Consider the following 25,236-nt stretch of genomic DNA (forward strand, 5'->3'; position numbering starts at 1 on the left):
AGCCGATGGGCCACAGTGCAGACGGGAGAGTGCTATGAGCATCGGCGGCGGCCCGTGTCGCTCTGCACGCTGCACGGAGCGCCAGCCGCCCACCGCATGCAAATCGACCGACCCGCCATAAACTGACCGGCGGCCGGCCGCGGTGCCGGGGTGGAAAACCTGCGAGAAACTGCACCAGAGCGCCGGCACGGCCGGCAAATTTTGAGATACGTCGTCGCAAAGGGAGCATTAAAAATACAGATGACCTAAAATAAGCAATAAATTAAATATTAATATACTGCCGATGCAGGGAATGAGGTTCGCTGTCGAAAACGGCAAGTTACCTGAAAGTAAAGCAATACGATCATTCTGTACCAAATATAAAATAAAACGAGAACGCAGGGGAAATAACCGGTGCAAACCAAGTATTTCACTTGTGCGCTCCTGTTCCGGCGCAAGAGTATAGCGATCGGCAACCGTTATAGCTGGTCGGAGCGGCGGGAGCAGCCGATCGGCACACAGTGGCTGGGACTTGAGCCCGGCGATCAGACGGAGATCAGCATCAGCTCAGCATGGCAACACAGAGCAGACCTGGGCAGGCTCAGGCACGTCGCTCAGTTATCGTCTACGGTATCACCTGATCAATAGCATAAACGTCTATTCTGTCCGCCGTCCAGACCAGGCCGTCCGGGTCTGTTCGGTGCTCAGTGTCCAGTCACTTCCCAGGGTCCATCTCGCGATCAAACCCGCCCGATCAAATTACAGCTCTCACCGGGCAGAGTCCGAGCCGGATTTGGGTCCACTTTGGTCCGGGGCGCGCGGTCGGTGGCCCAGCTCGGGCCGGATTTGGGTCCACTTTGGTCCGGGGCGCGCTGTCGGTGGCCCAACTCGGACCGGCCTCCTGTACCGTCCGCCCTGTGTGGGGCCATGTAATCGAGGCACGCTCCGCAGCGGCCCGGCGGTTCCGCAGAGGTGAGCGTCGAGGTCGGGCCGCGTGGCGCCCGCCGCCACTTTGCATAACGACCTGCTGCGGCGCCGCGGCCTACGATAGCCCCTGCGCAGCTAAGCAGCAGCAGGAGAGCAGCCCGAGAGGCAGCGGCAGCCGCCGCCGGCAGCAGCAGCAGCAGCAGCAGCAGCAGCAGAGGCAGCCGGCGGCTGAGAGGCGGGTGTGCAGCGTCCCGGCTGACCCTATCATTACTCGGCGCCGGCGGCGGTAGCGGGCTGCCGCCGGTGACCCGAGCCGGGGCGGGTCACGGTCGGATCAAGGTCGGATACCGAGCGCGCCTCATAGATCGCCTGCCGGTGCAGTCCGCGGGCCATCGCCGCTCCGGCCGGCGCCCCAGTGGCCGTAACCACCGCGTAGCCGCCCAATAACCGCCCTAATCGCTGCTGTCATACCCGGGGACAACGGCCGACCACCGACCCCTGCCGGGGGCGCCGCCGCCGGCGCCGGCTTCGAGTGGCGGCTCCGACATCCGCCGGAGGCCGCGCCGCCGGCCGTGTGTACCAACAGGTGGTTTCTGCCCGGTTGTGCGCCGCACGGCACCTCAATTACCGTCTGATTAATCACAGCCAGGACTGGCGGCCCTCGAGAAAAAACACCCCCGCCGAATCCAGGTGAAATTGTTCCCATTAAAGGGTGGCAATGGCGCCGCACTGGAGCGCCCCTCAGTCGCCGTACCGCGACGGCAAGGCGAAAACAAGACCGGCGTAATTGCCTCGTCGAGCCGGCCGAAAAACATCAATTTGCCCGGCGGTTTAGTGACCGGCCGGCGGCGGGCGCCCGCGGGGTGCACACAACAGGTGCCTGGCCACTAACTGCACTCGGGAGAGGCGCGTCATCTCTGCTGTCGCCGCGTGATGTTCGCTGTCCCCCTGCTGTGGGCTGCTCCAGTCAGCCGACGGCCCGGCGGCGGCGCCGCGGGCGACAGTCGGTCGTTACGGCGATGGACAGAGCAGCTGGAGGACATCCACTAACCTCTCCGGGCAATCAACCATCCTCTCTGTGTGCCGTCCCTCCCAGCCATCCACTACCCTTACAACCGGCTTACCATGGCCTGATTGTGTCAGGCTGTGTCCACAACCTGCACATCTGCGCTGCATCTCAAGCAGCTGTAAAGTAACGTCACGCCGCACCACGCCCCGTGACGTCGCGTCTCGTCACGGCCTAGTCCCGTGCTAGGCCGGCTCGGTCGGGTTTGGCCTTGAGCGCGTGACGGTGGGAACAAACCATCATCGATCGGGTGTGGTTCCGAGGCTCGGTTCCGCCGCCGCCGCTGTGTCTCCGTCACGGTTCGGCGCCGCCCGTGAGAGCGACGGCACACGTCTGTCCGTGGCAGCACCCAGCTGGGAGTTCGTGCGCCGAACAGACAGAGGCCACGGCACCCACAGCCGAGCACCTGCTTCCGTCGGGAAACAAGTGCAGGAGAGGGTCAGTGGCCACTGTTTCCGCTGTAACTGACCGCTTGAGAAACATGCCAGCCTTGCCAAAATATTGTAAATTTTGCGAATTTACAATATGTGCGTCATATGCAACACTCAGAAATGCATCCGCACAGACTCTAGAGACTCTGGTAGATGTAATTTGGGGATAAGTGATGAGGAATTATAATGGATCCGAGCTTCACTTGCTAATAACCACTGAAAAATATTGGGTGATTTCGACGCCGTTGCATTCCCGGAGCTCATTTCAACACCATCATCGTTTGGCCTTGAAGTCGCGCCGTCGGGAGTGTGGGCAGCTGATATCTCACGCGTCTTTCCGGCGAGGTAATCGCCGTGGCGTCCTCCAGTCTCACGGCTCTCACGGCACACTCTCACTGCGAGCCTGTGGCCACTGCTGGCTCTCATGGCGAGCAGCCGCCGGTCTCCGACACCCAGCCGAGCTCACAGCAAACTCAGGGAAACTCAGCAGTCAGCACCGGCCTGAGACGTTGGCCGCCCCAGTCCTCCGTCCCTGATCCCACGTCAAAACTACGACAGGGGTCACGTCATGACCTTGCTTTGTAGCTGCAGGGCACAGGAAGACCGCCCGGCGCTTCCCGGCTCCCACCCAATCCCGAAGAATTACCGGAGATTAGTCTCAAATGACGGCCGCCGCGGAAGAGAAGGCCGGAGAGGTGTTGGCAGTGGCGTGCGCTGCGCGTAGACGCGTGCGTGTGCGTTTCGATGCGGCAGGTGCACACAGGTGGTGATCACACGCAGTAATTACTTGGTGTCATATCCTTGAGTGTTGAGAGGCACGGAGGTGCGTGGCGCGCGCCGGCCCGCCCCCGCGGCCACAGAAGCCGGCGAGGGCTGCCGTGCGCCGCACGCTGCGCACGACACAGCCGCCGGACAAGATACAAGGAAATTACAACCGGTTGTTCGTGTTCATGACCAGGCGATTGGGACGGCGCTTTGCAGATAGACTCGCCGATACCGTCCACCAGTGACACACGAAGGGCGGACGCTTTTTACCGGGCCACGGTCGGAGCCGGAGCTGGCACGACAGCCAGTCAGCGGGGACGGACACGGTCGCGGTCCCCAGTCGTCGCCCTTCACCAGCCGACCGGCGCCGCTCCCACGAGCAGACAACACGTGCTCTGCAAAACCCACCAACCCGAGCCGGGGCCAATTCCTCCGCCGAGACGGGGCGTGAAGGAGGGACCGACTGAACGGGTCGAGAGGGCGCCGCGGCGGCCCCCAGCGCGTAAAAACAGCTGCTCGTCGACGGGGTGCGCCGTGCACGGTGGTGGGGGTGCGGGCGCGCGCGCAGACAGACATACACACACATCTGGTGACAGCGGTGCGCCGGTGGTGTTGGGTAACGGGCCCGGAGGAGGAGGAGGCGGGCGAGCGGCACCACCGCCGCGGCGGACCATCGCGCCCGCTCCACCGCACCGGCCGAACAAAGAGCACCCCGGCCGGCCGGCCGTCCGCTCGGTCCGGCTCGCTCCCTAGCCCGCCCGGGCCGCCGCAGCCGGTCGGTCGGCCGGCGCGTGGGCGCCCCTGGAAGACGACGCCGACGACCGGCCTTCCCCGAACGGCTCATGACGTCGGTTCGGCGCACGCGCCGCCACACTCATGGGAGAGACCGAGCCGGCGGCGACCGCTGACCTCCGTCCGCGCCGCGCTGCCGAACAGCAGCCGACCCGCCGACCGGCCAGAAATACTCGCGGCCGGCACGCTTCCGAAGCGCGCGTCACAACTGAGAGCCAACGAGCCCAGTTCTGGCCCGCCTCCAGACCAATCAAAAGCGGCGCCGCCGACACCGGCTATTAAAACAGCGGCCCGCCGGAGTCGATGGTTTTCCAATGTCGGTCGGCGCCCGGCTCGTTACGCCGTGCGCCAAAGCGGGCTATCGCAGCTGCCATCTCGCTGCGCAATACTGGCGCGCTGCACGGCGAGGGGCCGCCGCGCGGCGGTGACACAATCGGCAGACGCGGCGCATCTGCGGCGAGGCGCGGCGCGCGCACCACAAACAAACAGAGCCGGCGCGCCTGGCTGCCGTCGCCGGAGCGGCGCTCGTCGCGGGCCGCGCTAATGGCTGTCGCCGGGGACGTCTGCGCGCGAGGGGCGTCTCGTCCCGGCGGCAGCCGCTCGTCTCCGGTTGCCTCCTCCCCTGCCAACAGGTGCCCGGCTGCCGGGCCGGCGCCGGTCCCACGGGAGGGGCCGCCGAGCTAGTCAGGTGCAATCACCCGGTGGCTGAACCGGCCCGCGGCGGCGAACGAGGGAAGGAGGGAGGGAGGGAGGGAGACGGTCGGTAAAAACAGCTCCCCCGCCAGGCGACCGCTGCCAGCGCCCCGAGACGGTGGATGGCACACTGGAGTCCTGGAGAGCGGATGACAGAACGGCCTACTGTCATAAATACTCGGCGTCAAGGCTGGCCCAGACGTTCATGGTCCAGTTTATAGACCGACCGTCCATGGGCCTCAGAATAACCGGTGCTCTAAGACCAACCCTCGCGGGATTTTATCACTTTGCCGCAGATCGGCGCTGGAGTGAATACCAATGGAAACGGTAGCTGAGAGCAGCGGTATTTGTTGTCGTCTCGTATCACCGATGCTGTCAAAATTTCCCGTTCGATGCTGTGACGATACGCTGCACAGGTGCTGGTTAGGCTGTGAGCTCGTCACCAAAATTAAGCTTACAGTCACGTAGCTGGACGTCATTGTCGCGACGGACCTCGCCTGTCCGGCTGCAACAAGTCATCTGTTATGCAAGATGCATGACATCCGCCACTCTTTCCTCTAGTCGGCTGCAACAATCGGCCGTGTCGAAACCGTCACATTTGCAGCACATCATGCGCAACCGCCGCAGGTAGCCGCGGCGCGGCGCCGACCACAGGGAGCCGCCGTCACGGCGCGGCGGCACCCGTTTTGGGCTCGGCGACCGCTACGCAGGCTCCTCGGGACCGCCTGACCACCTGCCAGGCCCGGTACCGCCGTCCGCGGCTTACCGGCAGGACAGAAAGGAAAAGTGCACCGGCTCATAAGAACTGGTCGGTCCGCCGCCTAACCCGTCCCAAAGCCCGGCCAAAGCCTCAGTACTGAGGCGCACCAATCTCCCCAGCAGCGGGCGGTCACAATAAACGGACGGGTTTGGGGTTCAGCGCGAAAAGTGTCACTGTTTTACATCAGACACATCGAACCCAGTGAACCAGATGACCTGATCACCACGTAGCATCATCACAAACCCACACAGCACTCGTACACTTCCACAAACACTGCATTCCACCCACACCCCACCAGACCATCATGCAACGACGTACCCAAACACCATCAATTGTCCGTCCCCCTTCCCTGTGCATCTCCACTTTCCATCTATATGCCGCCTACGCCGCGTGCGGCCGGCAGCTCATGCATAGCCCCAACAGCACGGCATATACCGAGAACCAGCACCGTCTGCTGACGAGCGACCACTTGTCTGAACGGCTCTCCGCCCGGCGCCGTGCACTGCGCACGCGTCATGGAGGCTTCCAGAGGAGCTCGCTCGCTCGCCCGTGCAGAGGGTGCTTGCAGAGAGGCAAACGGCCGATCCGAGTCGGGGAGAGCCACGACTGGCCTCATCGGCGCCGGTCGCTGCATCCGAGCGTGGGCTGCGGGACTGGCCCGGCCTCGGGCGGTGCGGTGCTCAGATGGCGAGCAAACGAGATAGGAGGGTAAGAGCAAGTGTGAGGTGAGCAGAGCTGTGAGGTGAGCAGAGCTGTGAGGTGAGCAGAGCTGTGAGATGCGAGTATGGTGAGCGCTGCTGTGAGCAGAGCAGAGATGTGAGGTGAGCAGAACTGTGAGATGAGAGCACAGCGGGCGGCTCTGTCAGATTGTGCGGCACAGGTGGTAAAGGTGCGCAGTGCGGTGAGCACACACAGAGGTGTCCCTGAATGTTCGCCCTGCGGCGGTTGCGCGGCGACCGGCCGCCAATAAGTGGTTAGCTCGGGGTCCGACCGCGGCTCCCCGGCACGTCAGTTGGGCCCGTGCCGGCGGCGCCTCCCACGGAGAGCGCCGCGCGCCGGAAATGCCGCCGCCGCGCCGACCGCGCCGCACTCTCGGCCGGCGCGCAGGTGGCCGCCGGCCACGGGCGCAGACCGGTTTTGCCTCCACTGCGCCGCCACAGACGCCTCAGAGTGGCCGCGGCAGGCACCATCACGAGCCAGCGGCTAAGACAATGAGCCCGGCCGGCGCACAGAGGAAGGTATTATCGGCTCACCAAACGGCGGCACCGGAATGTGTGTAATGACACACCGCGGCGCCGAGCCGGCAAGGTAATTATCATTTAATTAGCAGCCCGACCCGCGGTTTTCCCTCCTCCAATGTCAACACTTGCGCCGAAGTGCGCTAACGCCGCGCGATCTGCGACTCCACGACGGCGTCACACCAGTCAGCCACTATCCCCACTTTCTCGCGCTCGGCGGCATTCAGCGGCGTCTTGCTGGTCCACCTGCGTCTCGCGCGTCTTGAGGTGTCCGCCGACGCCGGAGGAATGCGACGCCGGCTCGCCGGCCAGGTGACAATGACCGAGTCGACCGGGACGCCGGCCGTCCGTCCTCGCGGCCGATAATGAATCGCGTCAGAGCGGGCCGCCGGGCGCAGTGCGCGCCGACCCGCCGCAGGGGGCGGCCGTGATATACGCTCCAACAGGCCCATTGTGGCCCCACTCCGGCACCGGTCGACGGGCCGGGCAGCGCGCGACACGCTCGTAATTGCCCCGGTCGCTGGCGGACGGAGGTGAGCCCGGCAAAGATGGAAATTCGGGACGAGGACCGAGCGGGATGTGTGGTCGAAAGCGGGCGTGACAAGCGTGAAGATTGGGAAACAGCCATGGTGTTTGGTACCCGCTATTGGTGCCATGATAGTACCGTCTTAGAAGTCAGGCAAACTGACACCCCACTACGTACTAGGAAACATTTTCAATACGCCAACGCCGCGATAGCACTGAATTGGTTTTGTGATGAAGACGCGCTTGTGCCAACATTTGCCCGACGTCTGAATCTATCATCATCAGTGTGTTTATTTAGCAATTTAACCTAGATAGACCTCCTACTGTTTCTCCGAAACCACAGGCCGCCCAGGGCTCACCCATTACCATCCGTGCCGCATTGGCGTCACCTCGACACCATGTCATGCCCATGTCAGGTCGTGTCAGTCGCGGTTCGAGGCCGCTCCGTCTCACACCTGGCCAGGCCAGGCCGGGCGTCTCTCTCCTCGCCGGCAGGTCGACCCGGCTCTATTGAATTATGGCTGGGGCTCCGAATAGCCGCGCCGCGGTCGCCGCGTCCCGGATCTGGCGTTCGGCGAACTGGGCTCTGCCCCGGGGGCGGCGCAATGTCAGACGATGTCGAGCAGTGTCGCCGTGATCTGAGTGCCGTCGCTGTGATGTCTGCCCCTGGCGCTGTCGCAGCCTGTCAGGTGCTCCGCGAAGACGGCTCCGTAGAGCAGACAGACGTTGGTCGGTTGCTGAGCGACTCAGCGTGACTCAGAGGCACTGAGCGACTCTGTGCGGCTCTGACAGAACTGTGACCGGACTCGGACAGACTCTAGATTGGCTCAGATCGGATTGGGTAGACAGCCGGACAGCTTGATCTATTTCAGTGGCCAGCTCAAGCCTCATCGTCACGACACACCGCACGGTTCAAACATCATCACGGCACGTCCGCCACGTCTGTCACGTCACGGCACGTCACGGCGAGCGCTCACCGCTCGGTCACGGGCAGCAGGCCACGGCCGCCACGGCCGGTCGCGTCTGACGTCACTGGCCGTAGTCGATCGATGCTGGCGGTACGGCCAGGCATGAGCCACTCGACGCTGGCAGGAGCGCTCCCCCGCTCAGGCAAAGTGGCTGCCGGAGGGATGGGGTGGCGAGGAGTGAGGACCATGGGTGGACGGGGGGGGGGGGAGGGAAGAGCGTGGTGTGGTCACATGTTTCAGACATAAGATGGCCGCTGAACGCATCGGTTGTGTTCGCTTGTTGGGTAAACGCAAACACGCTAGAGAAGATTAGATAGCGGGCTGGTCTATGTATTTGATCGCTGTCATGAGTGACATCACAGAGAAGGCTCGAGTGATTCCACTGATTTCTGACACACCACTTATACCTCAGGTGAGGCACGGAGCATGTCGGCTTCTAATGAACTACCCAGCGGACGGCTATAGCCGCCGGGTGCGGCGCGGCGCTCGTTTCGCCGTGGGAGGTCGCCGGGCTGACCCCTAAGATAGCCTCCGGCCGTGGCTAAAAGACGGATGGCCGAATAACTTTTAAGCACCGACTGATCGCCTCCGAGAGGTGGCCAGCAGCGCCGCCGCAGCGGCGGCGGCGGCGACGGCGATGGCGATGGCGGGGGCGATGGCGGGGCGATGGCGGGGGCGGGGGCGGTGATCCACGGCGAAGGGTGGACCCAGTCAGCGCGGACCAACTCCAGTAGCTCCTGTCGGACCCCGCCCGCCATTCGTCGCCGTGCCGACCGAGTTACGAGACGGCAGTCCGCGGATCGTGAATCGGCCGTGGACTGCCCGACGTCCGGCGATGGAGGGACACTGAGGGACACTCATCTTGGCCAGACAAATGCCGAGTGGAGGCGGATCTCATGGCCCCGAGTTTGTCTCGGTAAGGAACGGGCGCGGCCAGTGGGAGCACCGACGCTGGTCGGTAGTCCTGACAGACCATGAGCCGCTTCCGGCATGGTAAAAGTTATGCGAGCGGCGACTATTCCCTAAACTGCTGGTAACCACGTTATCTGAAGATCACATAACTCTTGTGCGGTTAATTTTGCATGTTCCGTATTCAACTTGCAGTGGCATGAAAACAACGGTTCGAGGTATCGCTTCAAGTTTCAGAGTGCAGAGACATGCAACACGTTGCTTGGACTGTAGGGTAGGTTAACCCTCGCCCATGTAGGGGGGGGTTGGTGCAACCCCCCCCCCCTGAGGTTTTTCGGAAATAGTGCAAAAACGGCGGCGCGCAGCGCCGCCAAATTTTGGGTACCTTATGGGGCAAACCTTGCGCATCTTTTGATAAAAAAAAATTTGACCGGGTCATGTCAGGTCACGGAGTTATGACGTCACAAAGGGAACAGCCTCCGGCCGGATTTTCACAAACTGAGTGCCAACGCCCGAGGTTTCCTGCCGGTGGTACGGAGATCGGTTGATGGATCGTGATGAAACTTCCCATGCATGTTGGGGCAAGTATTGGCTATCATATGGTATAAGAAACTTGACCGGGTCAGGTCAGGTCACGGAGCTATGACGTCACAAGAGGAACAGCGTCCGGTACTATTTTTGAAAAGTGCCCGAACCACTATTTTGCTAATTCTTGTCACCTCAATGGGAATATGCAGCAATATTAGCTTCTATAGGGAGCAAATGGACCTCCCAAATCCAAAAATACAATCAGATTTCAAAAATTTAAATTTTGATTTTTCGAATTTCTGCCGCCGACTGTGACCTTGCCGACTTCCGGCGCTCCCAACGCGCCATTTGTAGAGCTAGGGAAACGAAATACATACCAAACGATAGAGAATTGATCAAGGAACACGATAGTGAAGGTTTCAAGTCGATATCTCCCACCGTTTTGCCGCAATCGCCGCCGAAAATTGAAAAAAGTCTATTTTTCCGAAAATTTGACCTTTGACCGGTCAAAAGTAGGTCAAATGTTGACCTAGGACCAAAAAATATACCACCAATCGCGAGATCTCGGAGAGAGCAATCCGTTGGTCTTTTCCGCTAAGCTCTACGACGCTCCGTTTTCAAACGCCAAGGGGGGGGTCGCACCAACCCCCCCCCTGCATGGGCGAAGGTGGCAGATCGCCGTTTACGGGCGAGGGTTAATTGCTAAAAATACAAAAGAATGACATATTGTTCTATGAAGATCAACAGTGTCGCCTTTCCTGCGGTTTATAATTATGGAAAACACAATGGCCATACAGGTCGAATTCTGATCTAATTGTTGATTAAACCGTAGAAGGGAACTGTCGATTGCTTTGCAGCCTAATTGACGACTGGGCCTCTGTTTAACAATTTTGAACTTTAAAATGCATTCCACAAACACTGATGCAAAGCAGCTCTTATCCATGTGTGCTTAAAAGGTGACTCTGCAATAATCCTGCCTTTCCTTTTCCACTAAAATACCTAGAATTCAGCGCCTCACGATGCAAAACACTCCACTCTAGGAAAACTTAACGCCAGCTTTACGGAGCGCCTAATCCTCCCAACCCCAGGACGCCGTGAGAGGGTAAAGCCGCCGAATCGGGGGTAACGCGGCCCGGCTTAACTGCGATCACCGGCGGAGGGGCACAGCGGCGACTGGAGAGTGACAGAGCCGGTCTGCGCGACCCTGAAACACAGCCGCCGCCGCCGGAAGGGGACCCACCCAGCCGGGGTAATTGATCCCTTAATGACCGCTAATGCAGTGAAAACACGCACACGGGCGGCATCCTTTGCTCCCATGGGCCGGCGCGAGTGAAAGGATTGTCGCACGGTGTGCTGTTACATACGAAGAGATCCCGGGCGACCGGTTGGCGATGATGGGACGGCAATGGCGGCGGATACGGGTTGGTGGCCACGATGGATCCGGGGGAGATGCACCGGGCAAAAACTGGGATCAGGTAAGAACAGACATCCTAAAGACAGATGATGCCTGTCCTGAGGTGCATACTACGCCTGTCCTGAGATGCAGCCACATGGCATGAACCCAGAGCTGGCAACCTTTAATCGGTAACGCGCAGCGAACTGACACCACCAACGATCCTACACCGCTGACAGTATCTCGTCTACCCAGCAACTGAAACAAAGTGCACCCTTCAGACCCAACACGAGCTCAATTGCATCAGTACTGATCTGGTCCGAGCACCTATCAAATATGATGACCCTTCTATTGAACAGCCCGCTATCTGTCGCCGAGTGTCCTGTTCGGCCCAGCCCCTCAGCAGCAGGATATGGTCACGGCGCGGTGCAGTCTGCCTCCCCCATACCACAGAGGTGTAGTCACTCGGTCTGCGACCGGTCAGCCCTGGCGACCCTCCAGTGTCCACTCTGTATAAACACGGCTCTCCGGCCGCCGTCTCCGCCCTCTCCCCAGCCAGCCATGTTTGTGGCGGCCCGTATGACTCGTCCGCGCCGCCACCCGCGCTGGTGACGCGCCCATAAACATACCAGTCGCTGGGCCGCACCGTGATGGGCTCCATGTCACGTCCCGAGCGACCACCGGGTCGGTCACGCTGCTCTCAACTCCGTCCGCTCCTGACGGCTAGGAGAGTACACCGGACATAGCTGTGGGTTACGGCCCAGCCACCGCAGCCCCCAGCCACTCGACAAGGAAGCTGGCGAGCTGTTCAGGCCAGGCGAGGGCAGTTGGGGTCAGCGACAGCCCGAACAACTCACCCGCAGAGGCCGTGACTTGTCCGACACACGGGAAATGTCAACAACTCTTGTTAAACTCGCTAAACTCCTGCCTGGCGGACCAGGAATCGGCGGCCGAGTCGAGCTGGCAAACACGATTTGCCTCATGGCCCGGGAAGGAAAAGTATTTAGACTTTACCCGAAATACATCCTGAGATTTTAGAGCTGATCTTGACACTGTTCGGAGGGACGGTCCACTCCATTGCCAGGACAGCTGTCAGATGGAGAGTAGTGGCGGCGGAGGAGGGGAGGGGGCATTCCCGTCCGATCCAGGCACGTCGTACGGTTCTGCGACACCTGAGCGAGCGTCATTTCAGCGAACGACATTTGAGCGAAGCCTTTTCAGCGATTATCAATTTAAGCGATTGACTTTTTCAGCGATTGTCAGGTCGGCGAATTCAATCACAGCGATTATCAACTTAAGCGAGGACCAGAATCAGCGAAACCAGATTGAGCGAATATATGGAGGTCAATGGGGGACCAATTGAGCGAACACAGTTACAGCGAAACCGAACGCGACGGAAGTCAATCATTTGCTACTTTTCGGGAATTCTTGCCCTTGGAATACCCGCTTGGTATGTGTCATGCTTCAAGCTGCGCGCGGCAAATTAAGAATTTGCTTTTAAGCTTGGAAACCACAAAAATATCTGGCCTCATTCTGCAACCTTGATCTGGAAATGTGGAACATGAGATATAGGACGATGGAAGGAATACCAAGGACCGATAATAAACTTGAGGGATGGCACAGGGGGATCCAGTCTATGTTTCAGGGACCTCACCCAAATATCTGGAAATTCGTACGTTGCTTGGGGCAAGAACAAACTTTACAACATGGTGGACTGATCCAAATTCAAGCGGGGGAATTTCGCGAAAAACAGCACAAGCAATATGAATCTCTGAACAAACGCTTGGTCATCAGTATTGGCAAACAGCAGGGGGGGGGGGGTGAAATCGAACCGCTGGAATTTTTGAGAAATGCGGCATTAAATTTGGAGCTTAATGTCTGAACTTTGAACGTGACATCCGCCATCCAGTTCCGGATAACCATGAAAAGTTACGGAAACATTCGTTGTACGTACGCTCGCAAAAGAAAAAAAGAAAAAGAAAAATACACCGTTACGGGACGATGAAGTGTTTCGCTGAAATGACAGTCGCTCAAACTGTAGTCGACGAAAAAGATGTCGCTGAAACATAGCTTTCGCTTAAATTGATAATCGCTATATTTGATAATCGCTCAATTTGATATTCGCTAAGTCGCCAGTCGCTGAAAATGGTTCGCTCAAATGACGTTCGCTCAAATGACACTCGCTAAAGTCGCTCGCACCGACGTCGTACACGTGCTGAGAGTACTACCCCACATCGAGGGGTTGGGGGACCGGGGGGCATGAAACGTGACCGGTCAGCGGGCTGCACCCCGGCACGGCCGAGCCGCCCGACCAACGCTGCATCGCTTACCCAGACAGTGTAGTCTGTCATCGATTAGGGAGCTAGAATCCCCCATAGCTACCAAGCCAGGAAGTTAATCTCCCGTCAGGCCAGGAAGTCGCCTCACCAGTTGGGTTCACTCCGATATACACAGCACGTTTCAACACCAGCTCATGTTTCTCATGGCGCAGCACGGCCGGCCGGCCCGGCCGCTGGGCAGTGGCGGCAGGGTCCACAGGATAGCGCTCGGTCGCGGCCAGAAGTCGCGGACGGACGGAAGAGGTCTGCGCACCGCCGGACGTGGTTCGGACTCGAGTGTGTTTGGCTATCGGCTGCGTCCGCGCGGCGCCACCCACGGACGGATGGACGGACGCCAGGCGCGGGGCGAAAAAAAAACCGACTGACGTCACCTAAACAGCCCGTCTCGGCCGGTCACGCTCCTAAGACACACACATCACGGACAGACCCATCAGTCATAAGTCTGGCGGGTATACAAGGCTAAAAAAAATCGGGATGTAGCCGCACAAACCCCGTCTCAACGCTCCTCACAGCGACATCTGGCGAAGACATGTGACCCTGACGATGACAGCGCGGTACGGCGCTGCCCAGCGTCCAACCCGCGCCCACTCATGACCCTAGCCGTCAGCGGCGTAGTCCAGCCGTACGGCACTCACCTCTCATCCGTGATGGGCGGGTGCGTGGTCGGCGGCGCTGCCTGGGCCGCTGAGATCGGCGTGGTGTCCGCCTGGCGCTCCGTGACGCTTCTGTCGACCCACTGCAGCACAGCGTAGCGATCGACGCGCGCGCGCGGCCCCGCTCCCTCACGGACTGAGCGGCGGCCGCTGGTGGCCCCGCTCACTGCGCCGTCCGCCGCCAGGGGCGCCACCTGTTCGAGACGAGAAATAACGTCACTCCATGAGCCGTGACGTCACAGCGGCCGTCGCCGGGCGGCGAGCGAGCGGCGGCGGCTCGATGGCACCTGCCCGGCGGCTGACTGAGGGGGGGGGGGGGGGCAGTGCACCTGACGCAGCCCAGCGCAGGTGACCGTGACCTTCGCCGGCGGTCAGCTGACGCCAGCTAATTACGAACATCAACGGTGGGACGGGGGCCTGGGAGCAGGCCACCGTTTCCGACAGAGCTGACCAAACTGTGGGCTCACTCCGACCACCAATGGCAAAATTGCCGGAAGGCCGAACACTCCATTTATCATCCATTGTTTTTGCCATCGAGCGCTGGCCGCGAGTGCTCGAAAAGTCCTGAGAATCACCTTCGCCTGCGGGAAGCCAATTGAGTGTCGATAGGTCAACCCAAGGTTTTGGGAGGCGTTTTCCCAGGACATGCTCTTCATCAAAGGAACCTAGAGGATCAGCGGATTCCTGGGTACTAAAACCTCGACAAGCAACAGCTGAGACCCCTAGGCAGGTAGAGAGACAGCATCATCTCCAGCTGCGCCGCGTTATCTGGTCAGATTGTGTCCGGCTGCGGCTGAGCCGCGCTGGTCTGATGAGGTCGAGAGACGCCACGTCCCGCGGGATCAGTCGACCGCAGCACACCCAGTTCTTGGAACCCACCAGCGCAGGCCTCTCGGGCAAGATTTATGGTATTTTGCAGCGACCGTTAACTACCAGCGCAATAACGCGGGCTGCGACCATGGGCCATCAGCGACCGGAATTTGAGAAAATGAGCCCGAGTCGTTACAACTTTTCAGCGTTCGCCGCCGGATTTCCTTCCGATGTTGAAATGTTACGATACCAGAGATCGATACACCACAAAAGTAGCCTTTCCGCGCCCATGTGATATAACTCCACCAAACCACGATATCCTAATTTCCTCTCTGTAGCCGCCCACCACCGCCCATTCTTCCAATCAGCGCTTCACTGAAGCCGAAAACGGTCCGATCATCGGCGACCCGTGTCATGAATGCAGGGCGCCGGATGCCGTGCGCGACTCCATACCTCTCGGGCGGGTCCCAGGCCCGGGCGGCCGCCGCCGGGGGTGCTGCCGCCAGTCGGTGCCGCCCCTCCGCCCTGCCAACCGGTTCTGGGGCGCGCTGGTCGGCCGGCATCCCCTAATTACGCCGCTGACGCCGTGGGCAGTCGAAGGTATGATCGCCGGAGGATGGCGGACGGGTCAGTAGACGGGGAGGTCAGACAGGCCCAGAGGGTCAGACGACGGGCCCGGCGGGTCAGACGACGGTCCCGGCGGGTCAGACGACGGACCCAGAGGATCAGACGACGGTCCCGGCGGGCGGGTAAGACGACGGTCCCGGCGGGTCAGACGACGGTCCCGGCGGGTCAGACGACGGTCCCGGCGGGCGGGTAAGACGACGGTCCCGGCGGGTCAGACGACGGTCCCGGTGGGTCAGACGACGGGCCCGGCGGGTCAGACGACGGCCTGAGCAAACACCCATCACACGGTCAGAGCGAATAGCATACTCGATGGGGAGAGCCGGGCCGCGTGCTAACCAGTGACCAGACACGCGCCGGCAATCCCAGCGATCCCGAGCGGGAGAACAAAAACGCCCCATGGCCGAGTAATAATGATGTCAGCCGGATGCTATAAAATCCGGCGGGGTTGGGGTTTGTAACATCGCATCGGAGAGCCCCTGTCCGATTCAAAGGGAAATAAATGTCTGTGGTGTCGCCATAATTCCTCCTACCGCCAATAAAGAGCAATGCAGCGAGATAGCCAGAATTCCTTTGATTGTTAAGGTGAGCTGAACACATTTTTGCGGCGATATGCATTGGAAAGGTCTCCACTAGCAGCAAATGAAATACCTATCATACAAATAAATGTCAACATATGATAGACAGGTAGGTATTGTTATGGGACATATTCAGCTCTAAGAATAGCATTTATCATATCCTGCTGATCCAAAAATTTGCTGACCTTCCTGTCATGCAACTAGGACCACTTATGTATTGACTGGCAAACCTGTTGTGATTGTGAATCTAGCAGAGCTGCTAGTAATTGGTATATCGATGATAGCATAATTGTTTTCATTAAATGCAATCAATTTGAAATAACAGACATACACTTCAGCATTGGGTAGCTCTGTCATATGAAAGCTGAGTTTAAACATTAAAATGAAATATAGCACTAGGATACATTCTATGAAATCACAACACCCTATCAATACCATATGTAGTCCAGTGAAAACTGCTACAACAATATGAACTGTTAATGCCTGATTTCAGAAGCAATTCTTCAACCACACTAACCATCAGATCCATTTTGATCTTTTTTCTCATATTTAACATGCATTTATAACCAGTTTTCAGTAATATCAAAACATGATCTTAAATAATGTGGAATGTGGAAGAGCCAATTGCTGAAAGTCAGCCACACTTAGATATCACTAAGCTCTTTTCTTTTCCTTCTAAGCTCTTTTCCAGTCAAGCCCTAAGGTAGGACCCTACGTGGGTAGTGGGTACCTACTAGTAGTAGGTAGGTTTTTGAGCAGGTAGTAGGCTACTACCTACTCAAAAACCTATGATAATTGATAACTGATCTGTATCAGGATTGACGCCTAGCCTTTCTGCTCACTGATGGAAGGACTTCACCCAGTTATGTTTGGTTCAACAGAGGTGAGACCAGATAAAGAGGCTCCTGGAAATGCCCAAACATTCCTTCTCCAGTCCAGACCAAGCCTGGCTTCCAGCAGCCACAGCCGTAATACTTACCAGTATAGCGCCTTTTGGGGCGACTAACGGAGCGAGCGAGAGGGTGGGCCTTGCACGTGCGAAATTGCGAGGGGGTACCTCCAACTGACTTGTGCACGGCACCCTACTAACCGGTCTCTAGCGATGTGCCAAATTTGAGCACAATCGGCCCAGCCGTTCTCGAGATCTGGAAGCGGCACCCTGCACGTGCGCACGTGCAAAATGGGTCCCAACTGACTTGTGCACGGCACCCTACTAACCGGTCCCTAACCATGTACCAAATTTGAGCGCCATCGCTCCAGCCGTTCTCGAGATCTGGAATCGACCCCTGCACGTGCGCACGTGCAGCAGCACCCCAACTCTGGCACATGTATATGCAGTGCCTAGTGGGTGCCTACCTACATGCCAACTTTCAGCGCAATCGGCCAAATAGTTACCGAGATATTGCAACAATTACAAAAGTGACACCTCTTCGTTTTGCACGTGGCACGTGCATAAGGGGTCACCCACATGCATCGGGAATAGTCCAATACTTGGTAGAAGGAATGAAGCTACCCTACAAAAATTACCGCGTGTAAATCGGTCAAGTGGTTGCTGAGATATAAGCCTCGCAAAAGCGTGACCACGGCCGGCCGGCCGGCCGCTCATACTCAGAAATTTCCGTTAATCTAAGGAAAGACTACGCTCGCTTCGCTCGCTCCGTAACCAGTAAAACGCCTTTTGGGCGAAGAACGAGCGAGCGAGATAGTGGGCCCTGCACGTGCGGAAGGGCGAGAGGGTGCTTCCAACGGGCTTGCGCAAAGCACCCTTCTAACCGGTCGCTAGCGGTGTGCCAAATTTGAACGCAATCGGCCCAGCCGTTCCTGAGATCTGGAAGCGGCATTCTGCACGTGCGCACGTGCAAACGGGGTCCAAAATGACTTTTGCACGGCACCCTACTAACTGGCCCCCAACCGTGTACCAAATTTGAGCGCAATCGGCCCAGCCGTTCTCGAGATCTGGAAACGCCCCCTGCACGTGCGCACGTGCACTAGCACCCTAACCGCAACACATGGGAATGCATTGCCTGGTGGGTGCCTACCTGTATGCCAAGTTTCAGCGAAATCGCCCCAGTAATTTTCGAGTTACTGAAATGGGAACAACTTTGGCACCTCTTATTGTTGTATTTTGCACGTGCACTGGGGGTGACCCACATGCTTCGAGAGTATCCTATTTTGGGTAGAAGGGATGCTGCTACCCTACAAAAATTACCGGAAGTCAATCGCCCAAGCGGCTGCTGAGATATGAGCCTCTCAAAATCACTACTTTTGCAAAACAGCTTGAACACCCTTGACTTTTCACGTGGCACGTGCCACGACGGTCACTGAGATGTATCAAAAGTAGTCAATTACGGGGTAGAAGGGATTGGGCTACCCAACAAAAAAGACCGCAGGCCAATCGGTCCAGCGGTTGCTGAGATATAAGCCTCTCAAAAGCGTTACAGGCCGGGCCGGGCCGGGCCGGGCCGCTCATACTGAGATTTTTCCGTTATATTGAAAAGACTCACTTCGCTCGCTGCGCTCGCTCGCTCGTAATCAACATTCCAATATCACGGAAGTGTCGGGACTCAATATAACAAAACTTGGAGGAATGAGAGACAGTCACCGTTCCTTTAATAGATCAATGCAGCCATTTGAGAACAATAAGTTGAAGAATAGAATAAACCAGGCTATTAAATTTAACAAAAACACTGTATTTTAACTAACTGATGGACCCAAAATTCATGTCAATGTAGCTCTTTGAGCTCTTCTAACTGGTTGTCAACCATTATAAGATGCTAGAAACACCAAAGAAGCAACATATTCAATTCATTAAATGAACAGAAATGAAAATGGAAAATAAATATCAAAATTGTTTGTACCTACCTACCAGCCTCAGGCACTTCGGTGGGCACAGTTTTAGAATAAGTATGCACACATATTCTTAACTCTTCATCTGAACAAATGAATCATTGCTTCAATGAAAGTTTAGCCCAGAAAATGCTTCATATTAAAAAATAGTCACAACTTCTTGAACTTTGTAAACAATAATCCACGAGATACGCGCGCCAAATACGGGACACGCCTAAGAGCTGGACTTTTTGATGACGTCTTCAGGTGACGTCATGTCGTGTGTGACGTTTCGTGAGCAGGTAAGGAAAAGTCACCACCGCTGGCGAACATTGGTGCGGTAAATGGCAAACACAAATGCTGCGCAGAAAAGACAAATGTGTAACTTCACAACATTCGTTCGGACGACAAATGTTGATGTCAAGGCGAATCAAGAAGTTCTTCATGCGATTGTTAGTTATCTGTCGTGCTATTTTAGTATGATTGTTATTAGCAGTTGTTTTGTGAAATGTATTATCAAAATCAATGTTTATTGAACGCAGATTCAGTTTATTTTCAGATGTACCTAGGTACCCTTACACTTCACTCATCTCAAGCTGTTCAAACACCCTTGACAAAGTCGATTAAGATGAAATGTTGGGTATAATTTATACTGTGTTTTCTCTGCATTATTAACATATTCATCATATATACAATATAAGGGCCACATGCTTTTTACAGGGAGACATGTCAGACAGCCCAGTAGGATGAGGCTTCGTCAAGCGTCATTTTTAGCAACGCTTTTCTTGCTTAAAATCCAGTCTGCAAAACATGGCAGGGCTTACACTTTGGCTTACACTTGACTCCCAGCTGTTGTGTCTTTGCTATGCGATGTTAAACATATAAAACATCATACTATTCATGTATGCGCCATGACTCATGTAATCTTTTCACAGCCAAGACGCTCCTAAGGTACTGGGAATGTGGGGAGTGCAGCAGCATCAGTGCAGCACCGATGGTCGGATGCGACGGCTGCGATAAATGGTACCACTTCCGTTGTGCGGGACTGACTAAGGAGCCAGGTAAGCGCAAATGTTTTCTGTCTCAGTATTTTTGTTGCAGCTATAGTGATCAATGAAATATTTTCCGCATTGTTCAGCCAAACATGTATTTCAAACAATCTGCTTCCCAACCGAGGGCGTCGCCACAGGGGGGGGGGGACGGAGGGGATCTCGTCCCCTCCACTTTTTAAAATTTTAACATTTCGCCTATGGCGTTGCATGGAAAGAATCGACTTGAAATGGTCCTCGTCCCCTCCAAAATGGTCAATGTCCCCTCCAGTCGTCGCACCGTGGCGTCGCCCCTGTTCCCAACTACACAAATTTAGTCAAACAATGTGCCAATATGGAATTTTCAGGTTCAGTTGAATGAAATAGGAACAATGATAATTGTAGATTACGTATACCTGCAAGAGAGGAAAACAGAATACATTGTATTGCTTGTCCTTCACCGATACTGTTATTTTTCCATTTCTAGAAACACCGACATGGCGATGCAGGTGGCGCTGCCTGGTGAGGCCGCGGTCTCCGGAATCGCCTGCAGACGAAGTCACCTGGCGTCCATCTGCACATCACTTGCAGCAGTGAGGCCTGCTGACAGCGTCTGGCAGTGTCGGCAACGTGCCAGACAGCTATCTGGAGTCCTGCTCACCGCAGGTCGCCGACAGGAGGGGCGACGCATCGTCTCCGAGGTCGCCTCAGCAGCAGTGAGACCCCACTGGCCGTCTTCTTAGGCTTCAACTAGATTGCGAACAACCTATGCTGAGACAACGCCCATGACGTGTGATCCGGTACCGCTACCGCACTGCGTGCCTGTGCCCGCCGTGAGCCGCTAGTGCATGGGTTCGACCATCAGAATATGTGTTTATGTTGCTTTTACTATTGTTTATACGTTGAAGTGACGAATTGTTTATTTTTCGCAAGCCTCCGCTGTCCAGTTGCCTGCAGCTCCATTGCAACGCCAGCTGTACTGTTGTTTTAATGTTGTCTCTCCGCTCAGCTGTGCTGTTGCCTCTCCGCTCATAACAACCTATGCTGAGACAACGCCCATGACGTGTGATCCGGTGCCGCTACCGCTCTGCGCGCCTGTGCCCGCCGTGAGCCGCTAGTGCATGGGTTCGACCATGAGAATATGTGTTTATGTTGCTTTTACTATTGTTTATACGTTGAAGTGACAAATTGTTTATTTTTCGCAAGCTTCCGCTGTCCGGTTGCCTGCAGCTCCATGCAACGCCAGCTGTACTGTTGTTTTAATGTTGTCTCTCCGCTCAGCTGTGCTGTTGCCTCTCCGCTCATATATGACACCCTCTATATGAATGGCACTACTGATTGTCACACCCGGCCACTGTCCGTATTGTCCGTAGTGGTGTCTGAGCAGTAATCGCCACGCACTTTCAGAATGTGGATCGCTCATGATTGTTCAATACAATAAAATACAATACGCCCATGTTCATACAGCGTGCAGAATCCAGATTCTATTGAGGAGAGTTGAGCCAAGTCACCATAGGCTCGGGAAGAGAGCAACGTGGAGGCCCACTGCCCCTTCCCCGGCCCCCACTGGGGGCGCCAGCCACTCCAACTTTTGACTGGATGTCAAGAGCGTCGCCACGAGGGGAACGAGTCGCCGGCCAGCCAAGGTAGCCAACGGCGTGGGAAGGTTGCCTGACCTCGAGGAAACTGAGATGGCACCAACGGAGGTTTTGTTAAGTAGGCGACCAAAATTCGACCAGCAGCAGCCTGGGCACCTTCACAGATGCAGTGCCGCGTATCAGGGCGCCTTCGACGTTGAGCTGGGCGCCGATCATCAGGACGCCGGGGGAATATGACCCTCGTAAATATGTGCCTCGGAAGGGAGACCTAACCATAAAACTGAAAGCTCGCCGTATTTTGTCCACTATTTTTCGAGCAGGTCCATATATTTCCGTCCTCAAAAGTGCGGGGATATTCCCCAGTGTTTGAGTTGGATGGGACTATACCTAGTAGCGTTTACACCGACAGGAGATTCCCATTGCCGGCTGTGGGAAACTACTGTCGGTGTAAACGCCATTCATATTTCCTGCGTCACCCCTGTGGGGACGCCCTTACTCCATGGTGCCGAGCTTATCAATTTGGATATCAATGGAATCAAAATCTCTTATCGATCGATGAAGAACTAAATTACCCCGACCCGGAGAGCGTCTTTGGAATCAAAGCAGTAGCACATGACGCAAGACTTCAGGCAAATAAATCCTTCTTGTCTGAAATAAAACATTTGTGTATTGATAAGCACGTTTTATAAGCAATGGTAGCAAGATTCTCCATGTATTTAGTTTAAGTGATAATTTAGTAGCAGATACTTACCGTCGCATTTCGTTTTTTTATTTATTTAATAATTTGTATTGTCAGAACTAGCAACATGTCTCTTCACTCAACAATAATTACAAAAGTGAAAAGGAGATGATAAATTGCTTATATTTTGGTGAAACTAAAAATTAATTCAGCACACATTTTTTTTACAGCGTTGAAGTCCAGCTCCAAAGGACAGCTGACGATCGTAGCCGAGTAGGCTGTTTGGTACTTGTTCACTATTTCTTAGAAGTACCCGTTATTACCGATCATGTCTCACATAATAAGCTATTGGAACAAAAATATGCATCTTCTTCTAATTATTCTCCTTCCACGCTTTTAATAAATACTTTTAAAATGCATTTACTAATTCATTTCACAAAAACGGCTTGAAATTTTACAACGTCAAAATACTTATTCCAATTTCCACCATGAAACCACCACTATATTACTTGCTTACAGAACCGTGCGCACAGTGCGCGCAGTTTTATCGTGACGTCAGAGGGTGCTTCCTCAGTGGCGCCCCCTGGCGGGGAACGCGTGCAAAAAGTCCAGCTCTTAGGCATGTCCCAAATACGCAACAATGCGCTTCAAATGTACTCAAATATTTTGCTGCGCCATATTTGCCTAGAATAAAAAGAACGCTGCTACTAAATTAAAAATTATTTTTGATTATGGCCTAATTCATGAGAAAGCTATTACTATTACGTATTTTATTTACGGTGAAAAGTAACAGATCGAATTTCTGGGATTTGTTTGAAGTGCCTTACCTTCTATAGGATCGCATGCATTTTCCAGTGCTGTAGCGTAGCACCGTTACACACCAATCACCTCTGGCTTTGCAGCAAGATGGTATCTTTCTAAACTGCATTAGGGAGACTGTGAAATCCTTAAAATGTTAATCATTTGTCCAAAAAGATGCAAATCTAAGAACAACAGCATCATGCCCTGATCACTGACGACAAACTACTAGCACCACTAGCACGAGTTTCCTTCGAAGAACGTCGAGTGGAGAGTACAGCGCCCTCTAGCCAAAGCATGTTCACTGGTGAGAGCGGCCTTTTACATATTGCTATAGGTGTCGCTGCTGCACATTCCTTCCACCTGGACCACCTGACTGAAGAAGACCCAACACGCGGAAACCAAGGCCCTCTGTCCTATGATATACCGAAAGAACTGGAGAAGATCCAGTTTGGTGCTTACCAGTCACCTCTGCTAGTCAGTAGTCACCTTCTAACAAACATCAACGGTGGAGACGTAGGTGGCATGCCTAGGTGTATTTTCATAAATTTATACATGTACATAGGTGTAGGTATTCCTTGGGTATACCTTATGTATGTTATACACTTATAGGCGTAGCGCATACCCATATCTCTAATCTTCATTCCATAGCGATAACAAATGAAACTGGTTTAATACGATACGTCACTTTTAGCGTGCATACCGCGAAGACGGGCATAAATAACAACAGTTGATGGTCACTCGAGAGTCGACTGAGCCGTCGTTCGTCACTCCAGAGCAGAACAGGCGTCACGACGAAGCTCGGCCAGTCAAGACGAAACCGGTGAGACACTGCGGGTGCAAACCTGGACACCCTGATCACCAGGGGGCATTCAGTCATATTTGGGATTTCAAAGTCAACAATTCATGCACGAATGGTGACTGAATCTATGCCTTCACAACGAACGCTAGGACGGAAAGCATTATATTACGTTTACACTTTTTACACTTAGTAAACGCTTGGTAATGAAATTGTTGCTGGTTAGACTGGCCCAATGCAGGAATTAATCGTACTGGTTACGGAGCGAGCGAAGCGAGCGTAGTCTTTCCTTAGATTAACGGAAATTTCTGAGTATGAGCGGCCGGCCGGCCGGCCGGCCGGCCGGCCGTGGTCACGCTTTTGCGAGGCTTATATCTCAGCAACCACTTGACCGATTTACACGCGGTAATTTTTGTAGGGTAGCTTCATTCCTTCTACCAAGTATTGGACTATTCCCGCTGCATGTGGGTGACCCCTTATGCACGTGCCACGTGCAAAACGAAGAGGTGTCAGTTTTGTAATTGTTGCAATATCTCGGTAACTACTTGGCCGATTGCGCTGAAAGTTGGCATGTAGGTAGGCACCCACTAGGCACTGCATATCCATGTGTCAGAGTTGGGGCGCTGCTGCACGTGCGCACGTGCAGGGGTCGTTTCCAGATCTCGAGAACGGCTCGACCGATTGCGCTCAAATTTGGTACACAGTTAGGGACCGGTTAGTAGCGTGCCGTGCACAAGTCAGTTGGGACCCATTTTGCACGTGCGCACGTGCAGGGTGCCGCTTCCAGATCTCGAGAACGGCTGGGCCGATTGTGCCCAAATTTGGCATTGCGCTAGAGACCGGTTAGTAGGGTGCCGTGCACAAGTCAGTTGGAGGTACCCCCTCGCAATTTCGCACGTGCAAGGCCCACCCTCTCGCTCGCTCCGTTAGTCGCCCCAAAAGGCGTTATACTGGTGATTACGGAGCGAGCGAAGCGAGCGGAGTCTTTCCTTAGATTAACGGAAATTTCTGAGTATGAGCGGCCGGCCGGCCGGCCGGCCGGCCGTGGTCACGCTTTTGCGAGGCTTATATCTCAGCAACCACTTGACCGATTTACATGCGGTAATTTTTGTAGGGTAGCTTCATTCCTTCTACCAAGTATTGCACTATTCCCAATGCATGTGGGTGACCCCTTATGCACGTGCCACGTGCAAAACGAAGAGGTGTCACTTTTGTAATTGTTACAATATCTCTGTAACTACTGGGCCGATTGCGCTGAGAGTTGGCATGTAGGTAGGCACCCACAATGTTGGCAGACAATGCATATCCATGTGCCAGAGTTGGGGTGCTGCTGCACGTGCGCACGTGCAGGGGTCGTTTCCAGATCTCGAGAACGGCTGGACCGATTGCGCTCAAATTTGGTACACGGTTACGGAGCAGTTAGTAGGGTGCCGTGCACAAGTCAGTTGGGACCCATTTTGCACGTGCGCACGTGCAGGGTGCCGCTTCCAGATCTCGAGAACGGCTGGGCCGATTGTGCTCAAATTTGGC

At 55.5% G+C, this 25,236-nt stretch overlaps 1 protein-coding gene across 2 annotated transcripts in view; it reads right to left on the reverse strand.

Annotated features, from left to right (window-relative positions):
• Positions 1-19,003, reverse strand: part of LOC122390427 (ETS domain-containing protein Elk-4-like) — a 68,496-nt gene extending 49,493 nt beyond the window's left edge. The window contains exons 1-2 of one of the 2 annotated variants that reach the window (XM_043383369.1): positions 18,841-19,003; positions 13,949-14,160 (exon numbers count right to left, since the gene is read on the reverse strand). In XM_043383369.1, coding sequence (XP_043239304.1) covers positions 13,949-13,955 — 7 coding nt within the window. In that variant the 5' untranslated portion in view covers positions 13,956-14,160; positions 18,841-19,003. The remainder of the gene's footprint in view (positions 1-13,948; positions 14,161-18,840) is intronic. The other variant, XM_043383370.1, reaches the window with a different exon arrangement.
• Between the last annotated feature and the right edge of the window lie 6,233 nt (positions 19,004-25,236).

The sequence above is a fragment of the Amphibalanus amphitrite genome, unplaced genomic scaffold, assembly GCF_019059575.1.
Source record: "Amphibalanus amphitrite isolate SeventyFive unplaced genomic scaffold, NRLGWU_Aamphi_draft 000395F_arrow, whole genome shotgun sequence".
NCBI classification, from domain to species: Eukaryota; Metazoa; Arthropoda; class Thecostraca; order Balanomorpha; family Balanidae; genus Amphibalanus; species Amphibalanus amphitrite.